Raw genomic sequence first — 25,569 nt, 5'->3', positions numbered from 1 at the left:
CTTCCCCAAGAACCCTCCCCATGCTGGGGATACATGACAGCCACCCGGAGCCTGGGGATGTCACATTGGAGGAGCTGGTGCCTTTTACCTTAAGAGTGTCGTAAGGGGAATGGAAGGCAGAGCTGGCACTGATAACAACCCTGCCTGCTCTGCTCGGGAGCCTGTGGCTGGGAAATGAGGGAAGAGAGGAAAGGATCCGGGTATGTCCAGCTGTAACACGAGAGTAACGAGCTGCTGACACCAGCGAGATGTGAGAAACCTCATCTCCTCATCATTCCACCGTCCTGGGATGTCGCAGTGTTTCCAAAGGCGTCGAGAAGGAATGCTGCTGCGTGGAAGGGCTGGGTGACGCATCTGTCCCTCAGACATTGTCTCCAATGTTGGTCGCCCACATTCAAGAAAATGAATTCAAGGGAAAAGAGACGTGTTACTGGGATGTTTTCTGAGAGGAGGCTCTGAAGTTGGCCACTTCAGCCTGACAAAGCACAAACGAGTGGAACTGTGGTCATGCTCCATAAATACACCTGGCTGAGCTGGAAAGGAGGGAGGAAACCTGGAGCATCCCTGGCACGAGAGCAGCTGGCTCTGGAATTCATTCAACCGGGGAAATAAAAAGCAGATTTCCAGGCACTGCAGGAGGCAGCACCTTCCAGTACGGGAGATCCTCGGGGGAGAGGCACTAATGGCTTCGAAGGAATTAAACACTGAAGAGCAGGCTGGGTGTGGTCTTTGTGCTTTCCTGGCTCCTGGAAAGTCGGGGGTTGTTTCCCTTAACTTCCCCACAGAGGCACTGCCATAGACTGAAATGTCTGCTGTGGGTTCCTCAAGAATAAGCTGGTCCACCCGCTGACCCGCTGCCTCAAACGGAGTGAAGACGGGGCAGGCGTTTGCCTACATCCCCCGGGTTCAAGCGTGGCAGTTCGCTCCCCAAAGACAAGGGTGCCACCAGCCCCTCGTGGGGTGCTGTCTCCGTTCCTGCTTGCTGGGCCCCACTCGGTGACAGGATGAGCCTCCTCCTGCTCGCTGGGCCCCACTCGGTAACAGGATGAGCCTCCTCCTGCTCGCTCGGCCCCGCTTGCCTCGGCGGTTGGCAGTGATGCCCTTAGCAGGTTCCATGGGTCTGCAGCCATGCAGGGACGAGGCGCAGACAAGGTGGGAGGGTGGATGTGTTGGGGAGAAGCTGGCTGAGAGCCTGGCGCGCTGCCTGCACGCAGAGCCCTGCCTTCAAGCTCCTCTCCACTTTGCAGGCAGGCTTGGTGACAGTTGCCAGCAGCCCAGGGGAGCTGCGCCAGGTTTCTTCTTCCCCATGTGCCTGTCGCCTGGTCACCCTCCTCTCCTGTTCCTTCCTCACCCTTCCCAGCACCCAGCGAGACTGGGAGAGACCTGTGTTCGTCGTGACAATTGTGTACAGATGCAGGGACGAAAGGTCCTGTGGGATCCCAAAGTTTGCCCAGTTTTCTAAGAGGGACCCCAGTTCCTTGGCACAAGCGGTTAGACAGCCTTTCCAGTGCAGGAGCATCAGCAAGAACATCACTTTTATTTCCTGAATTTGCTGTTCCAATTCCCCCTTTCACTTTCCTGCAAAATGCCCTTTTGCCTCCTCCCCAGCCTGTCTTCCCCACAGTCTGCCTTGCTAGAAGCATCCAACCCCACTTTGCCATGGTGTTTTCATAGTTCATAAACTGTCTGGGTTGGGGGAAATGGTTCTGCTTGTAAAAGTTAAGCTGTTATGATATTACTTGTCCTAATTATGGACCTGATCCCACACACACAGGTTTGGCAGATCTGCAGCCAGCTCAGCGTCCCTGGGTTAGAGGTAGAGATTTAACCTGCTAAATGCGAGTTGGTCTGAGGGTGTTACAGTGAGCACTGAATAAAAATCCTCTTTCTCTCCAGGTCTTGTCAAAGCAGAGGACAAGGCGAAAGCCCATCGAGCAAAAAAGTTGGAGGGGAACACCAACACGGAGGAGCTGAAAAAGAAACCTCCAGGAGCTGGTGTGAAGAAGGAGACGGCTGTGCATCTGCCAGCAGGTGAGGCTGGTGGAGGCAAAGCACGGGCAGCAGCTGTGTGCAGCTTGGCTTATCCTCTGCTCTGCTCCAAGCCTGCACAGTCCCCACTTCACCTGCAGCTAGTGCTCCCTGCACACCTCCTGGCCCAGCGGGCTGTTTGCTGGGGAGTTTTCTAGCAGGTTTGCGAGCAAAAGGGGCACAAAATCAGAAGTAGGAGCACGCAGCTCCCGCCTTTTTGAGGTGTAACACAGGGAGCAGCCGCTGCTTGTAAAATATTGGTGCAGCCCCAGTTGACATCCCTAGAGGGGTACCTTACCTTGGCTTCACTGCCAGGACAGACCGCTGCAAGTCTTGGGAGTTGATAGCCAAGTCCTGGTTCCACCTGGCTTCACTGTGACCACAGTTTGGGTCAGCCTCTGGGATGATGGCACTTTCCTAACATTATCTCCCTGAAGGACACCAGTGCATCGCTCTGGGCAGGGTTATCTCTTCCCCAAGGCTCCGAGGTGCAGCCTACACCCTAGCGCAGGTTGCTGACGTTCCCTGGGAGCTCTGACAGCAGGAGGAACGCAGGATGTGCAAGATAAACACAGCTGCAGTGCCTTGCACTGCTTTCAAATTCGAATAAACGACTCTCTGATCTCACAGCCGTGCAAAAGCGTCCAAATAAACAGACTCCGTGGATTTTATTCAGCCCAGGCTTCCCTTGCTGGAAGCCCAGCGCTGTTCTCCTGAGAACACGGTGTGAACTCTGGACCTGGGAGCAGAACTCTGGACCTGGGAGCAGGTTTTGGCCTCACGTATCTCTTATTTCGGGTGGTTTTTAAGCCGGTCACAGCCATTCAAATAAACAGATGCCTGGAAGCTCACACTCCCCTCGCTGCCTGTGTGTCTGCCGGGAGGAGGATTGCCAGGGAAGCTTTCCAGGCACACGTCTGGATGGAGCTGAGCCTCTCACCTTTGTTTCACTCTGGCTAACTGTTTGCAGAAGGGAGTTATTCCATGCAGGGAAGATCAAGTGGCTGAGGGCATCATCATGTTTTAACTCCCAGCGTGCAGGATACCAGCGGGGTTGGAAAGGTGAACCTCTTTTTCCCCATGAAATGCCGACAGGTCAGGTAACTCTGTGTAAAGTGGCCCAGTGACCCAGTTTGCTCATGGCAGGAGCCGTGGGACAGTCAGAGCTACAAGTTCCTGCATGGTTTGTGTTCAGTTTTGGCTTGGCCCATGCCTGGGAGAGTATTTCACTTTTTTTTTTTTTTTTTTAACATCAGGAATTTTTCCCACTTCAGTACTTTTCAGAGTAGCAAATCAAGGTTTACGACAGGGCTGTCCTCTGCCGAGCAGCCCAGGCAGGTTGTGGTCTCTGTGGCTGGGTATAACACTTCTCTCCCTCACCAGCAAACCCCGAGGACCAGTGGCAGCGGGAGATCAGCGAGAAGGGAGAAGTTGCCTGTCCAACCTGCAGCGTTATAACCAGAAAAACTGTTGTGGGGCTCAAAAAGCACATGGACGTCTGCCAGAAAGTAAGGAGTTACTTTATTCAATCACGCACATACGGCTTTTGGAGGGGAATGGATGTGTACATGTGCTGCTCAGAAATGTGTATCAGTGCTCCTAAAACCAGTTCTGGGCTGTGTTTGATAGAGCACTTGCTAGTCATCCTCAGATTGCTGGCTGCCTCGCATCGATTCAGAGGGATTTGGACATATAATTCTCAGCGATTCTGAATCCCTTTGTGGTCTGGGCCCTTTGCCCCAGTGTCTCCAGCAGAGTCGAGTGTTTCTAGTAGCTAAATGAATAGTTTTAAAGCTGGAGAGATTGTTGGACTTTTCTCTAATCTGGCCTCCCCCAGAGTCCTGGCTGTGGGATCTCAGTGTGTGCCGTGCCTTGCATCAGGCCAGATAAATTGTGGGTGAATGAGAGCACGTCTCGGGGAGACACGGAGCTGGGATGTGCTCAGGCAGGCTGTCAAGACGCAGGAGTTCAGTAATGGTGCAGTGAAGAATTGTCTCTCTGGCACACCGCCATCCATCAGAGCGCAGGATTACGTCCTCATCCGTCACCTGGCGCGGTGCAGAGCCATCGCCACGGAAAGCCAACGTGGGATCGATGCCTCCCGCTTTGAAAATATGTGGCTCGGCTTTGATTCCACATTCATTTTTCTGTAAATGCCTCCTCAGCCTTTGCCTCGCTATTTATACAGCAGTGGGAGGCTACTCTCCCTTTCAAACCTCCCACTACATCGATGCTGGGCAGAATCCTGCCTCCTGACATCCTCCTGGCTTCAGTGGAGTGGGGATCTTGGCCACCACCTCTCAGATCTCCCGTGCTTTGGAGCATCGCCGGAGCCAGGCAGGCTCCACGCGGGCTGCACGGCCGGACGGCCTGCCGAGCGTGACTCTGCCAGAGCAGTCAGGCGTGTCTTCCCCGCTATAAATAGGCCAGTGGGTGTTCAGCTGAGGAATCAGGGCTCCAGCCCAAGGAGCGGGTGTTTTGTCACCCTTCCCTGGGAGGGACAATCCTTGCCAGGGCTGGCTGTGCCGCTGCGGGAGCTGGGGTGCTTTGCAGCGTCCCTGCCAGAGCAGCTTGTGGCCCAGGGGGGACAGTCCCCAAGCTCTGGGGGGTGTGACCACAGGTCCAGCTCTCAGCGTTTCATCTGTGAGGTGAAGCTGTGGCACGTCCTTAGCGAGGCCTCGCCGTTACAGGCGCAGGGTATCATCAGAATACGTCAGAAGTGACCCTGGAGTGCAGGCAGCCTCTCAGCTCGCTCTCTGCTTTAATGCCTGAAGTATTTCTTAGCTGGACCATGGGAAAAGGATGTGCAGGCTCCCGAAACTCTTATAAAACAACAGAAATCGGTTTCTCCGTTCCTTCCTTGTCACTAAGCAGTCTGCCCCGTTTCCTTTATTTTGGAAAGGAAATACGGGCTGGGGACGGTTGCAACACGCTTGGGCCTGAAGGAGATGAGGGCAGGTATGTCCTCCCGGCGTCCCGGGTAGGAGGGCTCGTTGGAATATGGACATGGCATATTCTTCAGTGTTGACCAGAGGAGTAAACCCCAAATTGGCTGGTGTTGGCATCTGATGAGTCAGGGAGCTTTTAGCATCCACCTGGTTAGGATCAAGCGCTTGGGTCTGGAACAAGATTAACCGATGGGAGCACAGGTACAAGTGAATTGTTCCCAACTGGCTGCAGTGAGTTTATTCTTCACTTCCCCGGAGCTCCAGGATGAGAAGGGGTTTGCAGCTCCATCTTCATTCCCTCTCCAGCTTCAAGCCCAGGCTTGACTGAAGTGGTGAAGGTGGAGCATCAGGCAGGCAGAAGGAGCAGGAACAGCCACAGCTGTCCACGCACCAGCTCCCTGTCGAGACATCCTGTCTCTTGGTGCCCAGAGCGTTCACCTTCTGCGTCAATAAATTCTGGTACCTGCCCCAGCAAAAGTCACGATCTGCTTTTTCACTTTATGAGCTCCCCTTGTACGTCGGCGTGTGGATTTAATGCATCTCCCCAGTTGCTCAGGAGGCCAAGTCAGGTCAAACAGCAGAGCAGTTTGAGGCGGGAAGTATTCTGCTGTGATCGTGTCCAGCAGCGTCTAAATTTCAAACAGCCCAGGCGCCCAGAAAGCGTGTTGTACGCCAGCATCTGTCGTAGTTAATAGGGCTGCAGAGCACAGTCCGCTAACATATTGGTAGATCAAAGCGTCTTCTCTTTCCTAACCCTTTAACAGGAAGACTAATACACCAGGTCCAGATGTTTCCAGCCAGTGGGGCTTTAAATCTACATCCAGAATGGAATGTTTTCCAAAAATTGGGACATGTGTATTTGATAGCAGTATCCCGGACAACAGGCTGGGGTTGGGATGGCGAACGGGGCCTGCTGGGTCCCACCGCTGGGTTCTGCTGCAGCAACAGCTACCCATGGGGCTTACTGACAAGCAGCAGCAGCCCTGGGAAAACCAAACGGTGGACTGCGGCCTCCGCGGTGACTTGCCTTTAATTCCTTCAGCTGCAGGATGCCTTGAAGTGTCAGCACTGCAAAAAGCAGTTCAAGTCCAAAGCTGGGCTGAATTACCACACCATGGCTGAACACGTCAGCAAGGTAAGAGAGCTGGGCTGCTCTCGTCTCGCGCCTCATTTCTCGATGCAGAAGACGAAGGCATCGGCCGTCCGCTTTCCTTTGTCTTTGTAAAGGATTCCCAACGCCGCCTTCGCAGCATTTCACATACTGCTCACTCCAGACGGTGGCCTTCCCCCTTTCCCTGCTGAGCAAAGCCATTCCTTCCCAGGCAGCTAGTTTTAGGCTCACACTGATCCTGAGGAATAGAGCAGAGGGCTGACAAAAAGAAACAGGATTTCAGATCCCAGAAAGGGGGAAGATTCAGTGAGTATGGTGAGGCGGATTTTGAGTGGCAAAGCTCTGCCTCCAAAACTGCGCCCGCAAATCTGGGACTGATGGGTTCTGCCTTGCACGAATCACAAAATCCAGTCCGTAGCTCTCTGCTGTGCATGTGAGAAGTAGCCACAAAATTTACTGTGAATAAAATCTGGCAGGCACCGATTTAGATGCCGTTCTTAAAAATCTGCTCGTGTACATCTCCGAGGTACCAGGGCAAGGCATAACCCCATGTCCCGTGGTTACCAGTTGTGACTTGTCTTTTACCTGTGCATTAATCTCCTGCTCTTCAGTCTGGCTGGTGAATCCTCCGTGCAGGAACTGCTCCTGGGTTTCTCAGTTGGCCCTTGGGGCACAAACACAGGAAAGGCATGAGCAGATCTGGCACCTAACGATGAAGGTGTTGGCACGCGGTAAAAGCAGTGGGAGATGCAGCTCTTCTCACAAGAGGTTCCCCCCGGCCAAGGGGGGCAGAGATTTACCACCCACTCCTGGCACAGAGGACATGAGTAAATGGTTGACTCTGTCGCTTCTGTTACTTCCTTGTTTCCAGCCTGTTCCTGTGGAAACCGCTGGACTTGGTGAACAGGAAGAGCGGGAAAGGCTGAGGAAAGTGCTAAAGCAGATGGGAAAACTGAAATGCCCCAATGAGGTACGAGAACGATTCCTGTTTCTCGTTCTGTGCAAAGGTGGAAGGAGTGAGACCCGATGCAGAGGGGGACGTGCGCTCTCCAGGCATCCCTTGGCATGCGCTCGACTTTGCTGCCTTAGCTCAGCCATCCCGGTCCCTGTCCCGCTGGCTCTGTGCACCCCAGCGACGGGCCGTGGTGGCAGGAGGGTGGGTGTAGGGCAGGTTGAGGAGCGCTGAAGGGCAGGTTCTGCCTCCTGAGCTCAGGAAGGGGCACAGCTGGCACTGTCCTGGGCACAGCGTAAAACTAAACCAAACCGCACCAAAAAACGGTCGCGAGCCGGTGACAGACAAGTCACAAACAGGTAACGGGGGCGTGTGGCAGAGGTTTGTCCCCGCGGACGCTTTGCTCTCTGCGCAGGCAGTGCCTCCCCGCTGCTTTCCCCTCCTGCTGCCTGTCTGTCCGGGGAGCTCCGTCGCTGTGTCGGGGCCCATAGCACCAGGGATGGGGGCTGCTCCCCCCATCCCTCTGTGATACCTCGGTGAGTGGGTTCAGTTTTGGGCCCCTCACTCCAAAAAGGCCATTGAATGACTCGAGCGTGTCCAGAGAAGGGCAACGGAGCTGGTGCAGGGTCTGGAGCACAGGTCTGATGGGGAGCGGCTGAGGGAACTGGGGTGTTTAGTCTGGAGAAGAGGAGGCTGAGGGGAGACCTCATGGCCCTCTACAACTCCCTGAAAGGAGGGTGCAGAGAGGGGGGATGAGTCTCTTGAGCCAAGGAACCAGCGCCAGGACAAGAGGGAATGGCCTCAAGCTGCGCCAGGGCAGGGTCAGACTGGCTCTTAGGAAGGATTTCTTTGCAGAAGGGGTTGTTGGGCGTTGGAATGGGCTGCCCAGGGCAGGGGGGGAGTCCCCATCCCTGGAGGGGTTGAAGAGTCGGGTTGACCCAGCACTGAGGGATCTGGTGGAGTTGGGAATGGTCAGTGTGAGGTTCATGGTTGGACTGGAGGATCTTCAAGGGATTTTCCAACCCAGATGATTCTGTGACACTGTCATGTGTGCGTGGCTCCTGGGGGGAGACGGGCTGGCTGGTGATGCCCCATTGCTCTGAGGGGACGGGTTGGGGGAGCTGCTATGAGGAGGGGGGCTCCTCAGGACTCCCTGGAGCGACATCACCCCGACCATTTCGATGTGGGCACGTGAAGTCCCAGCCCTTCTTAACCCTCCCCTCCTCCCCATCTCCCCATAGGGCTGTGTGGCCAACTTCTCCAGCCTGATGGGCTACCAGTACCACCAGAAGCGGTGTGGGAAGCAGCTCGCTGAGGCTGACAAGCCTGTCTTCAGCTGTCCACACTGTGGCAAGAAGTATAAATCCAAGGCCGGCCACGACTACCATGTGCGGTCAGAACACGTGGCCTCGGTGAGCCCCCCGGACGCCTCCGCAGCCCGAGGAGCGGGGCCATCCCCCCCCGGGGGTGACTGCAGAGCTGCAGAGCCTGTGGGCAGGACAGAGCCGGGCAGGGCCGGGCCGGGCAAGGCAGGTGCAGACATCGGACCGGTGTTGTTTTCTCCCTCATGTCACCACGCGCGTGTGTTGTACCATGCGATGTCGGGGTGGGAAATGGGCTACAGCCCCCTGCCTCCCCCCACCTCTGAAAAAGCTGCGTTTCGGGGAGCGGATTGGTCGGCAGTATTCCCCTTCCCTGGTGCCCGCGGGGCTGTGCTCCAGCCCACCCTGCATCCGTGCTCTGCAGGGAGGAAAAAAAACCAGAGCTCAGGCCTCTCCCTTGGCAGCAAGCGAGCGCTGGCTGCTTGCCAGCGCTGGGGTGGCAGGATCTGTCCCTGGGGACCATCCTTTTCTGTTCTGTTGATCCCTACTGACAGTGCATCTGACGCTAATAACTCTCTCACTCTAATAAACGGAGATGTTTATACACGTGGGAGCGTGGAAGGACACAGTCAGTCTAAGGCATGGCTGTCTGCTGGGCTGAGGGAGGTGGGGGGGGGCTCCCCTTTTTTCCGTGCTCAGGTGCAGAGACACACTGGTGTCTCTGCAGCCCCCGCCTGCATACATGAGCCTTCACAATCTGTAGAATGGATCTAACTCTTTAACTCAACAGCAGGGCTGCAAACGCACAGCCTAAACCCCAGCAGCCCCGTCCTGGGGCCGGAGGGCTCGCTGCTTCACCCCATGTCACACCCTTCCTGACTCTGTCTCTGTTGCAGCCTCCGGAGGAGCCACAGGTGAAGCTGGAGCCCAGCCCTGTAGAAGATTTCGAAAGGACCCCGAGCGGCCGCATCCGTCGGACGTCAGCCCAAGTAGCCGTTTTCCACCTTCAGGAGATAGCAGAGGATGAGCTCGCCAAGGATTGGACCAAGCGGAGGATGAAGGACGACCTGGTGCCTGAAACGAAGCGGGTGAGAAGCCTTTATTTCTTCTATTTTTTTTACACTAGCTGTACACAAAGATCCTGGGCTGCTAGCCTGGCCCCAGCTGGCTGAGGGCTCATGTGTCTCATTCTCTGCGCCTTAAATCAATTAGCTGCGATGGCAAATTTATTGCTAAAGAGCCCACCCAGCACAGGCTGAGCCCCAGTGGTCTGGAGGCTCCCTACAAGCCCAGCAGCTTTGCCCTTTCCACTGCCAGAACCCAAATCAAATTGGAGCAAAAGGTGATGCTTTGTGGGCAGTGGAGAGATCGGAGTCCAGCCCAGAGGATGGTGTGGAGGGAGGTCAGTCCTGGTCCATGCTGAGTGAAGCAGGGGCTGGCAGTCACGAGGAGCACGGGAAGAGAGCAGAGGTGGGATCTGAACCGAGCTCCCTTGCCCTGTCAGAGAGCAAAGATGCCCCAGGCGGAATTTCCCTCCCTTCCATGTCTCTTCCTTAATTTCTGGGAAATGCTTTCCCAGAGGTAAAGGGCCTGCAGCAGGAGGCTGAGCCCTGCGGTTCTCCAGCAGTGATTCACGCAGGGCCTGGTGCTGCGGGATCCGCGCAGCGAAAGGCGGTGCCCTGGCAGCCGTGAGCTTTGTGGAGGCATCGGAGTCGTGTGTTCAATCAAACATCCCTCCTGGCCGTGGGAGAAGGTGATTCCTGGGAATGCCCCAAAGCTGAAATTCCATCCAGGAACACTCCTGAACCGTAAGAGGAATGAAGCAGCAGCAAATCATAAACCTTTTCAGTGTAAAAGGGAATAAAGAATGGAACTCAGAGTTTTTTTAATCCTGTGGTCGATACTTTTTGGTCAGCACCGGGACTCAGTGCAGAGCCATCCTGCAAGTCTCTGCGCAAGCTGCAGCCTGTTTCCTGAGCAAGAACTCTGCAGTTAGGTGCCAGGTCTCCTTGCTGTGAAGTTTTGCATCTCCTGTCCAGTCCTCCAAAATTCACCCTGGGCAGGATATTGGGCATGTCGCAGAGATGCAAGTGAGGAGCGGAGGGCAGCAGGTTAAAGCCCAGAGGATCTTCCTCAAGCCAGGAAAACAGCTCAAGTCCCCGAGCCAGCCTGGAGAAGCGATACAGCTCACCCCAGGAAAACAGGTGGCACAACAGAAGAGCCTCAGCCAAAACTCCTTCCTGCCTCTGCAGCCTGTCCCACGCTGTCCCGGCACGTGCGTGTCCTCGGCAGAAGGACATTGTCCTGCAGAGACCTGGAGGAGCTCGGCCTGACCCAGCCCCTGGCCTGCACGCAGTGGGCAGGTGAAAGACCAGCACACAAACAAACCAGCATCTTCTTTACCCGCCTTGGCATCCTGGGGAGGGAGCTGACACAGAAGGGATCCGGTCACGCTGCTGCCATCACCTTGGAGCAGAGCTGGGGGTTGTAGAACTGGTCACAAACTTTTTATTTCCCCGACGCTTCCGTGTTGTCGTTGTTGGTTTCCAGATGACTTCAGCTGCGATGCATTTATAACGTAAAAAAATCAAGCCCAAAGTAGCTGTTTCATTTAAAATACTGTGGGAGGAGAGGTGTGGTGCTCTCTTCTCCCCCCTCCAGCCTCAGCGCTTGCATTCCTCTCTTTCCTCCTTCAGTTGCTCCCCTCACTCTTGACTTGGGGTATTTTTTGTTTGAATTGAGGGAGCAGCCAAGAGTCCCAGGCCTGGACAAGGGGCCCGTGTGCAAGCTGCCATACAAAGGCATCGTAAAGGTCTCAGCCGCTGGCGTAATTGCTCTGTGAAATTCTGTTTGTGGTGGTGTGTCTTTTTATGAGACATTTCTTGTGCTGAGAGTCTTAATTGTGGAAGTTTAATTGAGCCCCATCTCAGTGCTAAAAAGCAGAGAGAATTGCTGTGAAGTTGGCGGAAGCAGGTTTGCGTTGAAGATGAGCGAGGGGGGAGCTGGACCAGCTCCCGGCTGACAAAACAAGGTCCTTGGGCTGGAGAATCAGGACCTCGGGGCCCTGCACGGGCTGCTCGCCCCCGCTGTGCTGGCTGCGTGTGGCATGGACAGATCTCGGAGGAGGGCAGGGCAGTGGGCGAGTACGGATGTAGCTGCGGCTGTGCCTGCAGGTACGTCTTGCAGTGACTGTCACGTTCCCTTGACAACACTCTAAAATATGATGTGTTCAGTCTATGACATTTTTTCTTGACGAGCGGTGCTGGAAGGAGGTGGGAGGCTGGTGGGAGCTTGCTGACTTCAGCACGCTTTGTGCCACTCCGCTGAGCGGCATCTTGCCTCGCTCAGGACTGCTCTGCGTTTACAAGTTGCCTCAGTTCAGGGTGTGGAAAAAAAAAAAACAAACCAAAACCTCCCAACTGTGAGCGCGGCTCAAAACACGCCAACAAGCGCCCAGTTTAACCCTGTTACAGCCCCAAAAATAGCCTTTCCCTCAGAACTGGCTTCAGCCGTGCTGGCAGGACGGCTCTGTGGCGGGTCCAGCCCCAGGCAGCAGCGGGAGGCCCGGAGGAGCGGGCAGCGGTGCCGCCGCCCCGCCGAGCGTGTGTGGTGGCCATTCCTCCGAGGGAGTTGACAACCCAGAGCCATCGGCGTGGCAGAAAGACAAACTCCAGTTAACCATGACCGGGGCGGTAGGACCGATGGTTCCCAGAAATGCCACTACACCACCGCTTCATCCCACGGGCCGCATCCAGCCGTTGGGAGTACGCAACCGAGCTGCAGACCGCCCCCTCCCCGCCTCGCTGGCTTGGACCTGGGGAGAGGCAGGTTGTCAGGGATCAGCAGCAGATTTCAACTGCTCCTGCACCATCGCAGCAAGACTTGGGGATTTCCAGGGTCCTGGAGGGACGGACGCTTCCCTGCTCCAGTCTGTAACCAGTGATGCTGGATGCACCCGGACTGGCTGCAGCACAGGACCCGGTCCCCGCAATCAAGGTGGATTTCAGGGGAGCTGATGAAGAAAGCCACCCCTCCTCTTCATCCCTTTTCCAGGCAGCAAAGCTTTTCCCCAGGGGAAGGCAAGCAGCTCCTCAGGAAGCCGATGGGCTACAGGGGCTCGCGGCCTCCTGGCAGGCACGGCCCCACTGCAGCCCCTGCCCTGTGGCCTGGCCTCGTGGCCACATGGCAACCGGTCCCAGCCGGGGAGAGGGACATTGGGTTTGGATCCCGTTGGTGGCCCGTGGTGGGATGCATTCGCCTTTCCCCAGGAGGATGGATTCCTTCGCACCAAAGCAATGGCATTAGAATAAACGATTGCTGCTCGATCCCAGGCCCTGCGCTGCCTTCATTCTGCGCTAACCAAATCCAGCATTTCTAAATATACACTGGAGTCTTATTTTCTCGCTCCGATCTTTATTTGCCTCTGGATAAGCTGAAACAGATGGGGTGTTTCACAACAGCCGCTTGCTGGGGATGTCAGATGGGGAAGGGCACACCCCTGCTGCTTTTCTGGGAAAAATCCCCTTTCCAGAAGCTCTGTGAAGATGATGCCGATCCGCCAATCCTCCGACCCTCCTCTGGCCTTCCCTGGGGCCATCGCCTGCCTGGGAGCAGCCTCGGGGCTGCTGGGGAAGGAGCGAGAGGCCGGCAGGTTCCCAGCTCGGTGGTGCAGGCAGGCGGTGGTGGGCTCTGGGATCTGGTGGGGGATGATGCCCTTACCCGTTTTGGAGGCTGGGCTGAGAGAAACAGCCTCCTCAAGCAGAGAGAAGAGGTGTCTGAGAGGGGAGAAAACACCCTGGAAATGCCACAGTTCCCTGGTGTGATGTTTTCCCTGTAGAGCTCGAGGTGGGGTTGCTTGTTTCAAGGTGCCACGAGCTTTGTTCCAGAGGTGGTGGTGGGCTCCTGCAGCCTGGGCAGCTGCTGTGGTGCACGGGGAGGGATGCAGAGCTCCTCGGAGGGGTGCAAGGGCACCCCATTTGCCTCCCCACGGCTTGGGGTCTGAGTGTTGCTCTGTAGCCGTCGAGGTTAGACATCCCTGTGGAGCCTGGGTGGTGGGGTGACAGGGGTCCAGAGTGAAAAGCTAGAGGGGAAAAGTCATTCCCAGGCTTGAGTTTTTAAGAAAACTCCATCCTGGAACCAGGATAAATTCCAGAGCAGAAGAGCCTGGCTTGGGTTTGTCCCCTAAAACAATGGCTCTGCAAGCCGGGAGGGAGCCAGGCTGAGCCCTGCGGACTCATGTCACTGGTGGGCCAAACCGGATCCCAGCCCTGGACCCGGAGCTCGGCGGGGCCGAGTCCTTCCTTCCTCCCCCCGGCGTGGTGTGACCCAGCTGCTCGGAGCCGCGTACGGGACCCGGCTGCCAGCCAGTGCCCCTGGGGGTGTTTTGGCTTCGCCTACGGACGGCATCGGCCACGGTTTCCACGGGGCGAGGGGAGAGCTGGGCTGCGCACTGGGGACCTCGGTAAAGCTTCCAGGGGAGTTTGTTGGCCGGGGCTGAGGCAGCCTGCATGGTTCTCATTTACTGCGATATATTTTGGGGAAGGGGAGAGCTGTCTGGGGAGCGGAGAGGATTGAAATATGAAAGTTAATTAAATAAAACCGTCAGTCAAAGAAAAGCCTTCCCACCCCAGCATCCTTCGACTGTTCAGAGGAGATGGGCTGCGGCCAAAACCAGTTGTAGTCGTTTAATGATTTGGCCATGAAGATTTTCACTTATAGGCTGTTTGAGGAAAATAAATGGAAAAAAAAAAAAAAAAAAAAAGTTCCATGCCTGGGGCTCCCTCTTAATAGAGACATAAAGATGATTTTGACATTCCCAGAACCGCAGCGCCCCAGGAAGACTTGGGATTTGCATGTTATTGTGCAGGGCTGTTGGAGGAGAGCAGGGAGGGATTTTTCTCTGGAGTGGGAAGCCGGAGCAGCAGAGTCCCCATCTCTGAACATCCCCCCTCGTCTCCTCCCCGGGGACGTGTGGAGGGAGAGGTTGTTGCTGGGGCTGTGTGCGGTTACCGTTAATGTTTGCTTGTTCATGGGATTGATTGGTTTTTAATTAAGGAGGCCGTTTGGCATCCTGGCTCTCAGTATCAATGACAAAAAGGGACTCCTGTGTTCTCCCCCGGAGGTGGCATTGCCTTCCCCGGGCGGGGGACCAAGCGGTTGGTAGATGCACCATCCCAGAGCTTCAAAGAGCTCTGCTGGCATCTCCCCCAGCCACGAAGCACGACAGAATAGCAGCACGCTGGGGCTCGGGGGATTTTTCCACATCCGTCCTTACCAGCCTTCGCAGCGCCGTTTTACGAGGCCCTTTGCCCCTGCCCTTCACGCAGAGCCCGTCTCTCCCTGGGCTCCCTTCTCCTCCGGCTCTGCCCCTCCACGTGCTGAGGTGGGGGCTGCGGGGGCTTAAATTTGAGTGGAAACAAGCAGTTGGTGTCTGAGCCCTCGGTGGGAGCTCCCCTTCTGCAGAGAGGTTGGGGAGCAGCTTGCTGGGGGGAGCTGCACAAAGGCAGATTCGCAGTTTTATCAGCCAGTCGCCTCGGAACCGCGAGCTCCAGGTCCTCGTGGGGCACGTTTCAAACTCAGAGCCTGGGTTTGCACCCGGTTTTGTCTGTTCATCCTCCCCGGCCAGCGCGGGTGTGTTGAGGCAGCCTTGCCCCACGCTCGGAGGTGCTCAGGGAGAGCAGCACGTGCTTGGGTGAGCTCACCCAGCCCTGCTCCCACTCGGGGCAAGTGTGGGGCTCGGGACCCAAGCAAGACCCATCGGTCCTAGCAGAGCAGTCCTAGCAGAGCTCGCTCGGTTGGGCTGGGAGTTGGGCTGATGTGGTCGTGCAGCAGGCAGGGAGGCAGGCAGGCAGCTCAGATTGCAGGCAGAGCAGCCCCCGTGTCCCCTTGCCACGGTGGCACGGTGACGGACAGAGACCAACCCCGTAGGTAGGGCCAAGCGCAGCCGTCGGCAGGCCTGGAGATGCTTGTGCTGAACATGCAGAAACGGAGTTGGGAAGGCCGGTCCGCTATGCTAAACCTCAAAGTCACTAATAAAACGGTAATTAAAAGCACTTGGAAAGAGCAGCCCTGCCAGAAGGAGAGGCAGAGACACAAGAGCCTTTCATTGTTTAACGGGTTGTGCCCATTCGTTGGTGGAAGGCAGCCACAGAGGCTCTTGGCATCCGTCCCCTCTGCCCAGCGTGCGGGGTTGTTTATCCTCCCGGTTATGAAACGCGGCAGCAGGGCCGCGCTGACACGATGCCCCACAAACGCCGGCTCCAGGCCTGGCCCCGCCACGGGACACGGACCCGGGAGCAGGAGCCTCCCCTCTCCCGTTTCCCGGGGGTCCTGCCCTGCTCCTCATCCTCGCCCCAGCCCGGTTGCCGCCTCGCCGGCGGCACGGCAGCAGGCAGAGCCACCCCCGGGGAGGTGACATCTCTGGGGGAAGCCTCCCAACTAGTTTTCAGCCCCGATTCACTTCTCCTGGGAGGGAACAAGACCCATGTGAAGAGCGAGGACTCCACCAAGGACCGGACTGGTGTGTGCCGCTCTGCTAATCGTCTTCTATTGTTTGCAGCTCAATTACACCCGGCCGGGGCTTCCAAAGCTCAATCCGAGGCTGTTGGAAAACTGGAAGAACGAAGTGAAGGAGAAGGGCCGCATCAACTGTCCCAACAACGTAAGGATTGGGTCTGTTCTCCTCCGAGCCGGCTGGTCTTGGTCTGCCAGAGGAAGGGGGGAGGTTTTGGGGCAGAAACGCGCCCCAGATGAAGCTGGCAGCGATGCTCAGACCCTCGTTTGCTGCCGTGCCTGGTGGAAGCGTGTCCCACCTTTGGGACCCTCCTGGTGCGCTCGAGCCACCAGGCTTTGGGGACAGGGTCACCGCCTGCCCGGGTGCCCTGGAGCTGACGGTTCAGCGCTGCCCGATTCCGCTCTGAAGCTGCCTTTGGGAAGCTCCCAAGATCTGGACGGGGTGAGGGCTACGCTCTCTGTGCTCGAGAGCCTTTTTATGCAGAGAACCTGCTTTTCCCCAAGTAAAGCCGGGGCTGGTTTTAAGCCATTCTTCTAAAGCCCTGTGACAGGCAAAGACCTCGGGGACGTGGTGCGTGGGCTTCGTCTTGCAGGAAAATGCAGCCTTGGCCTGAGCTGGCGTGGAGGTGAACTCCACCCTCGTGCTGGGCCGTTGATTTATCATCTGAAACAAAGCCTTGCTAATGGGAGTTTTGAACAAGGCTGTTACCGCAAGGCCGGGGGAGATGCGCTGGCTAATTAATGTCATACACAGGCGCTTTGAAAAGACGTTGCTCAGAAACTGGTCATGCTGCTGCCCGGGTGATTTCTCTTCTCCGTTAAGCGTCTGCTGTGGCTCCAAGAACTCCTGTAGCCCAGCGGGACCTCCCGCTTGCTCACAAATGTACGTTTTCCACGGAGACATTGAGGGGAGACATTTTTCAGCCCGTTGCAGAGGGATGTGGCCACATGACTCCCATTAGCACTAATAGGAAACGTGTGACCAGAGCCCTCTGTGTCTCGCAGAGCGTTAACCTCATGCTGCTTAGCCTGGGCTGGTGGCCTTGCTGGCTCAGTGGCCTCCTGGCCCTGGCAAAGGCACAGAGATGAGGGGGGATGGTGACAAACCCTGCTTTGTTTCTTCCCACAGTGCTGTGAAGCCATTTACTCCAGTGTCTCGGGGCTGAAAGCTCACCTGGCCAACTGCAACAAGGTAAGTCCTTCCTTTTACAGCCTCGGCTCAGAGTGGGGGGTTGGCGTTTGGTTTTCTCTCCACTCCCTGGCTCGTTTGGAAGCAACAGGCCAAGGGACAACAGCACAAGTTAACAGATCGTGGCCACCACGAGGGCTGGCCGAGCAGTGCCACTGCACATTGTCACCACTCAGCCCTGTTGTCACACCATCCCGATCTGGCCGCTCACCCTCAGCACCGTCCTCCTGGGCAGGATCAAACCCACAGCCACGGGCAGAGAAGCTCGAGCTGAGCCGATGCGATGGAGGGGATTTAGCTACTGCGCCAGCCTTGGAGGAGAGGTCTTGCAACGCAAACGTCTCACCCAAGAGCCCAGATTTCTGACACACCGAGCACCTGGGAGACAGGGCAGCAGGAGCAAGTCTGCCTGCCTCGCATCCTTCTGCCTCAGCATCCCTGGCCCACAGCAGCCTTGGCCCAGCTGAGTTCACAGAATCAATCACAAAATCATCTCGGTTGGAAAAGCCCTTGAAGATCCTCCAGTCCAACCATGAACCTCACCCTGACCGTTCCCAACTCCACCAGATCCCTCAGCGCTGGGTCAACCCGACTCTTCAACCCCTCCAGGGATGGGGACTCCCCCCCTGCCCTGGGCAGCCCATTCCAACGCCCAACAACCCCTTCTGCAAAGAAATCCTTCCTAAGAGCCAGTCTGACCCTGCCCTGGCGCAGCTTGAGGCCATTCCCTCTTGTCCTATCGCTGGTTCCTTGGCTCAAGAGACTCATCCCCCCTCTCTGCACCCTCCTTTCAGGGAGTTGTAGAGGGCCATGAGGTCTCCCCTCAGCCTCCTCTTCTCCAGACTAACTCCCCGCCAGTTCCCTCAGCTGCTCCCCATCAGACCTGTGCTCCAGACCCTGCACCAGCTCCGTTGCCCTTCTCTGGACACGCTCAACTCGTTCAAGGTCCTTTTTGGAGTGAGGAGCCTGCAGCCCCCGAGTTGCTCACGAGCCCTTGGCTACCACATGGCCAGCACCTCGCACGCAGCTGCGCATCGACCGCGGCAGCTCAGAGCCAGGGAGGTGGGCGTGGGAAGCTGGATGTTTCCTGAGGCAGGTGGGAATGAGGAGTCTCTCTCCATTGATTTGGGCAGCCCTGCAGCCCCTCGGGAAGGCCAGCAGGAGCTGGTGGAGCGGAGGCTGGAAGAGGGCAGAGACCAGTGCCCTCTGGCTCGACAAAGCAGCAATACTGCCGGCTGCAGCGAGCTCCAGTGGCCCGCAGCCGCCACAGGGGAGGGATCGGGAGCTCAGCGTAGGTCCCTCAAATTGGAACTGAGTAAGAGCTGGTAAAGCTTTATACCCTGAAACATTTCCAGCTGCAGCTTCCATTGAATGGAGCTTCCAGGAGGCAGCTCCAATACATACCCCGTGGTTATTAAAAACACAAACTCCCGCGCTCCTCCAGTGCTAGCTGGAACATCAACCCTTAATGAGATCATTTAGAAAATGGGCTGCAGAGATCCGGCAGAAGAAGCTGTATTTATGCAGGATAAAAGTGCCAACACAGGAGACCAGGGCAGTTCCTTTGCTAGCCTGAAGCACCGGGCAGCCCACCAGCAAACGGTCTCTGAGAGAAAATGGAGCCATTTTCTGGCTGGTTCTGTGCACAGAAAGCAGCCAGGCGTTCACACGAGCGTTTTCTTTAACGACAGAGCTGCACCCTCCAGGTCCGGCGAGGCCGGTGTAGCTGGGACTGAGTGTTGGGGGGATTTGCTGCTTCATGTCCCCCGTGTGCTGCCGTCAGCGGGACTCCTGCCCTCTCAGAGGGTTTAGTTTTGCAATGGATGCACGTGCCACCAAATCTGGCTTAAATCACAGCCCCTCCTGAGCTGGCCTGTGATTTCTGCTGTAAAATCCTGCAGAATTGGTTGAAACGCATCAAAGCCTTACTGAGAGTGGAGGATGCTCCCAGGCAGCGCGCCGTCCTCAGCGGGGATTGGTGCCCCGAGGTGATTTTTGCATGAGTATTTCTGAAGCCAGCCTGCAGTGGGGCCAGGCCTGCCCGTGTCCTGCCTGTCCCAGAAATGAAAGACCTGTCTTAACTCCAGATTTACAGCACGGAGCCAGCTATGGAGAAATTCCCAGGGAACAGATATATCGCCTGGAGGGGCCTATCCATAAACCCCTCGTCAATCGAGAGCACATTATCTCCCCTGTGCCGTGAACTGCGGCAGAGCCGGGAGATCAGTCATCCCCACAAGGGCCCTAATGACAGAAATCCAGCAGTCGCTGCGTCTCTTTGACAGTGTAAAAGGAAAATTAGGTGAGTCTGTTGGACATAAATTAGACAGCGGTTCAGTCCCAGGAGGTCACAAATCTGCTGACAGTGAGGAAATGGGGCGGTCGGCCCCCTCGGCCTCCCGCACGCCTGGGGACACACACAGCATCGGCGGTACCGTAACAGCCAGTGTTGGGGATGCTCAGGCAGAAAAACACCCGCTCGCTGCCCCCCAAGCTCCTGGGACCCAGCACTTTGCCTGACACCAGTGCTGTGACAGCCGACGCAGCCTGAAATTCAGAGCAGATGTGGTGTGAGCTCCTGGCCTGGGACCGAGGGCCGGCAGAGATCTGGTGGTTTAGAAATGAGTATTTATTTTCTGTTGCTTCGAGGTTCAAGCATCAAACTCCCTTGGGAGGGGGGAGTGGGGCAGCGGGGAACCACCCCCCCAGGGTGCTTTTGGCTCTGCTTGGGGCTGCAGGAAGATGCTCTGTCTTGCAGGGGGACCACTCGGTGGGCAAGTACCGCTGCCTCCTGTGCCAGAAGGAGTTCAGCTCCGAAAGCGGCGTCAAGTACCACATCATCAAGGCTCACTCAGAGGTAAGGGAACGGTTGGGGCTGGTCGGGGCTGGTCCCTGCTCCAACACGCCCGTCCTCGGCCTGCCCTGCCCCTTCCATCCGTGTCTGCCGGGAGCGGAGCACAGCAGCTCCCAGCAGCATCAGCAACGCTGTGACAGTCTAGGGGGGGGACATTCCTGTCCCTGTTTGTGTCCCCAACACCCTCAGGCTGGTTGCAGTGGCTCAGCGCTGGCCAGCTTGTCCTCGGGGACTTGGGGTGGTCCAGGCGTGGGTTGTGCGTGCCGGTACCCGGCCCCAGGATGGTCACTAACCCCCGTGTCACCCCACGGACACAGAACTGGTTCCGAACCTCTGCAGAGGCCAGCCGGAAAAAGAAAAGCAGGGAACAGCTTTCTTCCAGCAAAGAGGAAAAAAAGAAAAGCACAAGCGGGAAGAAAAGGGGGAGGAAACCCAAGGAGAGGCCTCCGGAAATGTCCCCGAAGGTCAGAGAGAGCGTGGCAGCAAAGACTAATCACAAGAAAACCCTCGAGCACTGGGAAGGCTCCCGAGGCAGCCCCGATGGGGAGGAGCGTGTCCCCAAGCCCCCGAGCCAGCGGAAGGGGGGAGCCAGTAAGATGCCCGAGAAATGAGCAGCTCAGAGACTCGTCTCCGAGGATTTGTTTACAGCCCAGGGTAACAGGGTGGGGGTCTCTCCCAGTTTTCTGTCCTCCCCATCCCACTTTTCCCCCTGCCCCCCACCCTCCACTCACCCCCTTTTTACAAAAAAAAAAAAAAAAAAAAAAAAAGGAAAAAAAAAAAGAGACCGAAAATACCAATTAACCACTTTAAACAAGTCACGGACCTTGTTTCACACTGGAAAACAAACAGGATCAAGCAAGCTGGACCGTTCTCCACCCCTGCCCATGTACATACCCCTCTGCCTGGCGGGACCCTGCTGCCTTCCCCCCGCCCTGCCCGCACCTTCCCTTCTTCCTCCCTGCGCCAAACTGGTGACGCTTGAGCGAAAGAAAAGTGCAATAGCGGTGGGATCCCCTGGGCCAGGGTCTCTCTGTGGCTGCGTGCCGGGGCGGGGGGCTGCCTGCTCTCGGTGTGGGCAGCTCCCGGCGGGCTCCAGCCTCCCGGCACGGGCAGCACCTTCCTCCCTGCTCCCGGGACGGTGTTTCCAAAGATGTTTGACCCCTGCGAGCGGCCGCGCAGGGGCAGAGGGATGGTGGGGTCTGGTAGTTGATATCGGGGCGGGGGGGGGTCCTGGTTGTGTTTTCCCTGCAGCCTCAGGCCGAGAGAGGCCGTGGTTGGGCAGGGATGGGTTCTGCAGTGTCTCGGCGTTGTGGCTGGCTCAGTGGAGGGGTTTGTCTCGGCGACACGAGGAACGAGCAGGGAGCGTGGCCCAGGGCCGGTGGAGCATCGTCCCGAGACGGCAGGGCTGGCTGCAGCTGCGAGAGGGGGCGCAGGGGGCGTGAGCACCCCCGGGAAGTCGATGGGTGAGGGGGAGTTGCTGGAGGACGGGTCAGGTTGGAGGGTCGAACCAAAAGTTGTGGGACTGCTGCAAGCGCCGTGGTGAGACGGCGGAGGGGGGGCGATGGGGGGAGCCCCGTCCCGGTGCTCGAGTTGTCGTCGCAGACGCCGCGTCAGGGTGAGTCAGCGGCCGGTGAGAGCCCGACCAGGCCGGGTCTGGCTGGTGGAAAGAGCGATTTGGGGTCCCCATCACACCCCAGCCCAAAGGGGCGGGTTGCCCAGGAAGGAGGAAGGGGGTTTCGGTCACCCAGCTGCGGCCGCGGGAGGTGTGTACCGGGGACAGGGGGGCAGCACCAAGTGACAATCATGGCTCCTGCTTTCGGGTGTGTTGCACTCGCCTCGTCCCCCCAGGCTGGGACCCACCGTGGGGTGAGTCTCGGTTCCCCCAAGATGCATCCAAGCCCCCAACCATCTTCCTCGGGGGCAGGAGACCCTACATCCCACACTGTCCCTTGCTTCTTCTCTTTCCCCAGGCTTTTCTTTGCCTCAGTGCTGATACCGTCGTAACACCTCGCTCCGGCCTGGAGGGAACCATCCCCGGACCGGGATGTGTCTGTCTCCAGACAAAAACCAGGCTACCTCGGTCCTTGGGAAATGGGCACGTTTTCTCTCAGTAACAGAACAGAAAACCTTAATTCGATTTTTTTTTTTTTCCCCTGTGCAGAGCCGGGAAGGTGGCGTCGGGGGGAGGAGAGCTTTTGCTTTTACTTTAAACAATTAAAACCTCAACCCTCCGTTTCCTTCACTGCTCTTCACCGCCCGCCAGAGGCTCGGTATCATTTCCCTGCTCCGAGGAGCTGCTCAGTAATAATTAACGTCCTTCTCCGCTGGCAGGTTATTACAGCCACGGGGAGAGGGAGGGGACGGCGGTGTCTGGAGCTCCTGCTCCGGCCGCGACTCCCGGCAGCTGGATTCCTCCATCGGCATCGCCCGGTGTGCTCAGCCCCGAGCTGGCCACGTGCCTGCGGGCCAGGGAACCCGCCTGAGCGCTGCTGGTTGCGCCGGGCTTCGAAGCAATTAGTGAGAAAGCTTAATTAGTCACTGCGGCTCAGCCTGTCCAATCTTTGTTTTGATGGTGTCACTGGCACAAATCCTGCCTCCGCAGGGAGGGGAGGGAGCTCAAGGAGCCGTAGGGCCCACGTGCTCCGAGATGTCGTGGTCTTTGTCACGACGAGGCCTTGGGGACACTGTCCTGGGCGTTTTGCTCGCTGAAGCGATAAGGGCCGGTGAGGAGGGACCCCCATGCCCGAGGAGGGTGCTCAGGCCACGCTCGGGGGGCATGTCGCAGCTGTTGGGAGGTGTAGACAGCAGCAGGAAGGGGAGAGCGGGCAGAGCTGGGGACCTGGCGCGGAGTTTGGCACCAAATCTCCGCCAAGGGCCGGAGGGAGCCACTGGATCCCAAAATCGTGTCTCAAAATCATGTCCCACCGTGGGTAAAAGCCCCCGGCAAAGCTCCTGACCCAGGGAGGGGGGACCCGGGTGGCCCAGGCTGCTGGCTCGGATGTCACCTTATAATCCCCACCATGTCCCCTTGGGCGTAACACAGGGCTCGACTCTCATTAACGTGCAATTAATTGGCTTCTCATCGATTAAATCAACAGCCAGTGCTGTGCTATGGGGGAGCTCAGCCGGGAGCTGTTCGGGGTAGGGAGACCTGGGGAAGGGCCGGCTTGGGGGGACGTTGTGGGGTCCAGCTCGAAACCCGTCCCCTTGCATCAGTAACGAGCGTCTGCAAACGAGCGTCCCGGGAGGAGCGAGGGGCAGGAGCAGGGACTGCGTGGCCTCGCGGGGGGGACACCGTCCCGGCAGGGACTCCAGGGACAGTGTGGGGTCTTGGGGTGGGTGATGGGCTCAGGGTGGTGGGGACGGTGGTTCCGGGTCCCCCGTCACCCTCAGAGCTGGGAGATGCGCCTCAGCCCCCCGTGAAAGCAGCGCCTTGGTCAAACGGCAGTTTTCTTGAGAAAGTGAAATCTTCAGGGTTTTTTTTTTTTTTCCCCTTAAAAGGTATTTTTTCCCCCACTAGTCATCACTCAAGAGGAATATGTTCTCCCACCACCGCCTTCTCCATGAGGCATCCTTTACTCTCCTGCTTGGGGAAGGCTCTAGGGCAATTCCGCGAATACCGGCAGCTGCCTGCCCGCCCCGTGGCGTGTGAGCTGGCAGGGACGAGCCGCGGTGGCATCGCAGGAACCTGGCAGGTTGTACCTGTTGGGTTGTGCCCGCTGGGTTGTGTCTATTGGGTTGGCTGTACCCATTGGGTTGTGCCCATTGGGTTGCGTTGTGCCCGTTGGGTTGTGCCTGTTGGGTTGGTTGTGCCCATTGGGTCGTACATGTTGGGTTGTGCCTGTTGGGTTGTACCTGTTGCGTTGTGCCCATTGGGTTGTACCCATTGGGTTGTGCCTGTTGGGATGTGCCCGTTGGGTGGGTTGTACCCATTGGGTTGTACCTGTTGGGATGTGCCCGTTGGGTGGGTTGTACCCATTGGGTTGTACCTGTTGGGATGTGCCCATTGGGTGGGTCGTACCCATTGGGTTGTACCCATTGGGTTGTGCCCGTTCGGGTGCTCCCAGCGAGGCAGCAGCCGGGGTGAGGAACTCGCCATGACCTGGAGGGACAGGTGGAGGCTGCGGGGCAAGACAGGGGACGAACGCATCCTCTCCCCTTCCGTCCCCTCACCCACGGGGGTTTGGAGACCCTTGAGTCCGGCAGCGTGGGACCCCCCAGGCCTGGCCCCCCCCTCACACCCTCCGTGCCAGGGGCCTGAGCCACAGGGTCATCCTGTTACGTTACGTTAACGGAAAATCCAGGAAAGGGGAGGGGGGTCCTGGGGGGTGGCGGCGTGGTGGCACCCCCACAGTCCTGCCCTGCTCCCGGGGTGCTCGGGGGGTCAGTCATGGTACGGGAATGGGGAGCGCGGGGGCTCGGAGCGCGGAGACCCCCTGTCCCGCCACCCGCGTCCCCGAGGAAAGGGCTAAAACCTCCGTGGGGTGGGGGACGGGTGGGCTGCAACCCCACGGGAAAAACCTGTTGTGGCCAACCCCAAAACTTCAATCGGGGGGGGCTGCCTCGAGCAGGGAGCCCCTGGGCCGGGAGCGAGGGCCGAGTCCGGCCGCTGCAGTCGCCCTGGCCCGGAGCGTCGCTCGCGCCCGCGAACGCTGGGAGCGTTTTGTTCTTTTCTTTCTCTCCTCGTGACACCCATCCCACGGCATATCCGAATGTTTCTCGTCGATGCCAGTTATTAGTGCATAAGTGTATTTTGGGGAAAAAAAAAAAAAACGGAAAAAAAGAAAAATAAAAAAAAAAGAATTTTCAATTTATCACTTGTAACCATATATATAAATATATAAATATATATATTAAAAAGTGTTTATTTGCAAAAAATAAAAATTGTTTTAACAGTAAACTATCTTATAATAAACTCCCGATTTGTGACGATCTGTTCTTTTGTTAATCATTGACAAATCCTCAGTTGGAGAGTACTGTAACAGCAGCTCTTAACAGCCGCGCCGCCGAGCACCGCGGAGGGGTAACTCGATGTACTGTATGTATTAAAAACAGCTGTATCGAATAAATGTTTATTGATTTTTTATTATTATTATTATTATCGTCGTTATTTTGCAGTTTGGCGGGAGGGGGTGACGCGGGATGGTTTCTCCTTCCTCCGTGGTGGCCGAGGAAACCCCCCGGGCCCTCCAGCCTCATGCTGGGGCCGGAGCAGGCGGTTTCCATCCCCACGGTGCCCCCCAAAACCAGGATGGGGTGGTGGGGGAGGGCTGGGCCGAGGACCAGTTTGTCCGATTGTGACGTTTAAGTAACATTAAAAAAGAAAAATAAATTTCAAACACAATTATTTCTCTCAAATGTGAAATAAATGCAATTTGGTTTTTTTTCCTGGCAGACGTTACTTTCAGTAATTCAAATCATTATTACCCAAACGATGTGTAAAACTTCGTAGGACTCTTTGCAAGGGATCATCCGTGACCACGAATCACTTGAAATTTAAATTTAAATCTAAAAGGAAAGGACAAACCAAGCTGTTATAAAATAAAACGGTGCTTTACCTTGTGTTGGGAATGATTTGAAATGATCGATACCTCTTTAAAATAAATTATTTTTAACGTAGTAAAATTGTGGAAACGATAGAAGTCTGTTATGG

The 25,569-nt window shown here is 56.9% G+C and overlaps 2 protein-coding genes across 9 annotated transcripts in view; one reads left to right on the top strand and one right to left on the bottom strand.

Annotated features, from left to right (window-relative positions):
• Positions 1–25,008, top strand: part of ZNF512B (zinc finger protein 512B) — a 35,821-nt gene extending 10,813 nt beyond the window's left edge. For 2 of the 5 annotated variants that reach the window (XM_074843481.1, XM_074843480.1), the window contains 10 exons: positions 1,897–2,031; positions 3,412–3,536; positions 6,019–6,111; positions 6,959–7,057; positions 8,281–8,568; positions 9,258–9,449; positions 15,920–16,021; positions 17,003–17,065; positions 19,821–19,919; positions 20,234–25,008. In XM_074843481.1, coding sequence (XP_074699582.1) covers positions 1,897–2,031; positions 3,412–3,536; positions 6,019–6,111; positions 6,959–7,057; positions 8,281–8,568; positions 9,258–9,449; positions 15,920–16,021; positions 17,003–17,065; positions 19,821–19,919; positions 20,234–20,527 — 1,490 coding nt within the window. In that variant the 3' untranslated portion in view covers positions 20,528–25,008. The remainder of the gene's footprint in view (positions 1–1,896; positions 2,032–3,411; positions 3,537–6,018; positions 6,112–6,958; positions 7,058–8,280; positions 8,569–9,257; positions 9,450–15,919; positions 16,022–17,002; positions 17,066–19,820; positions 19,920–20,233) is intronic. The other 3 variants (XR_012625567.1, XM_074843484.1, XM_074843483.1) reach the window with 3 other exon arrangements.
• LOC141931404 (uncharacterized) overlaps positions 24,921–25,569 on the bottom strand; it is a 6,426-nt gene continuing 5,777 nt past the window's right edge. For 2 of the 4 annotated variants that reach the window (XR_012625568.1, XM_074843488.1), the window contains one exon: positions 24,982–25,424. The gene's annotated coding sequence lies outside the window, so the exon portion shown is untranslated. Of the gene's footprint in view, positions 24,953–24,981; positions 25,425–25,569 lie in introns of those variants that run through there. The other 2 variants (XM_074843490.1, XM_074843489.1) reach the window with 2 other exon arrangements.

This window comes from Strix aluco, chromosome 17 (assembly GCF_031877795.1).
Source record: "Strix aluco isolate bStrAlu1 chromosome 17, bStrAlu1.hap1, whole genome shotgun sequence".
In the NCBI taxonomy this organism is placed as follows: Eukaryota; Metazoa; Chordata; class Aves; order Strigiformes; family Strigidae; genus Strix; species Strix aluco.
Note: the sequence above shows the minus strand (reverse complement) of the source record. Positions and strands in the feature narration are given on the sequence as shown.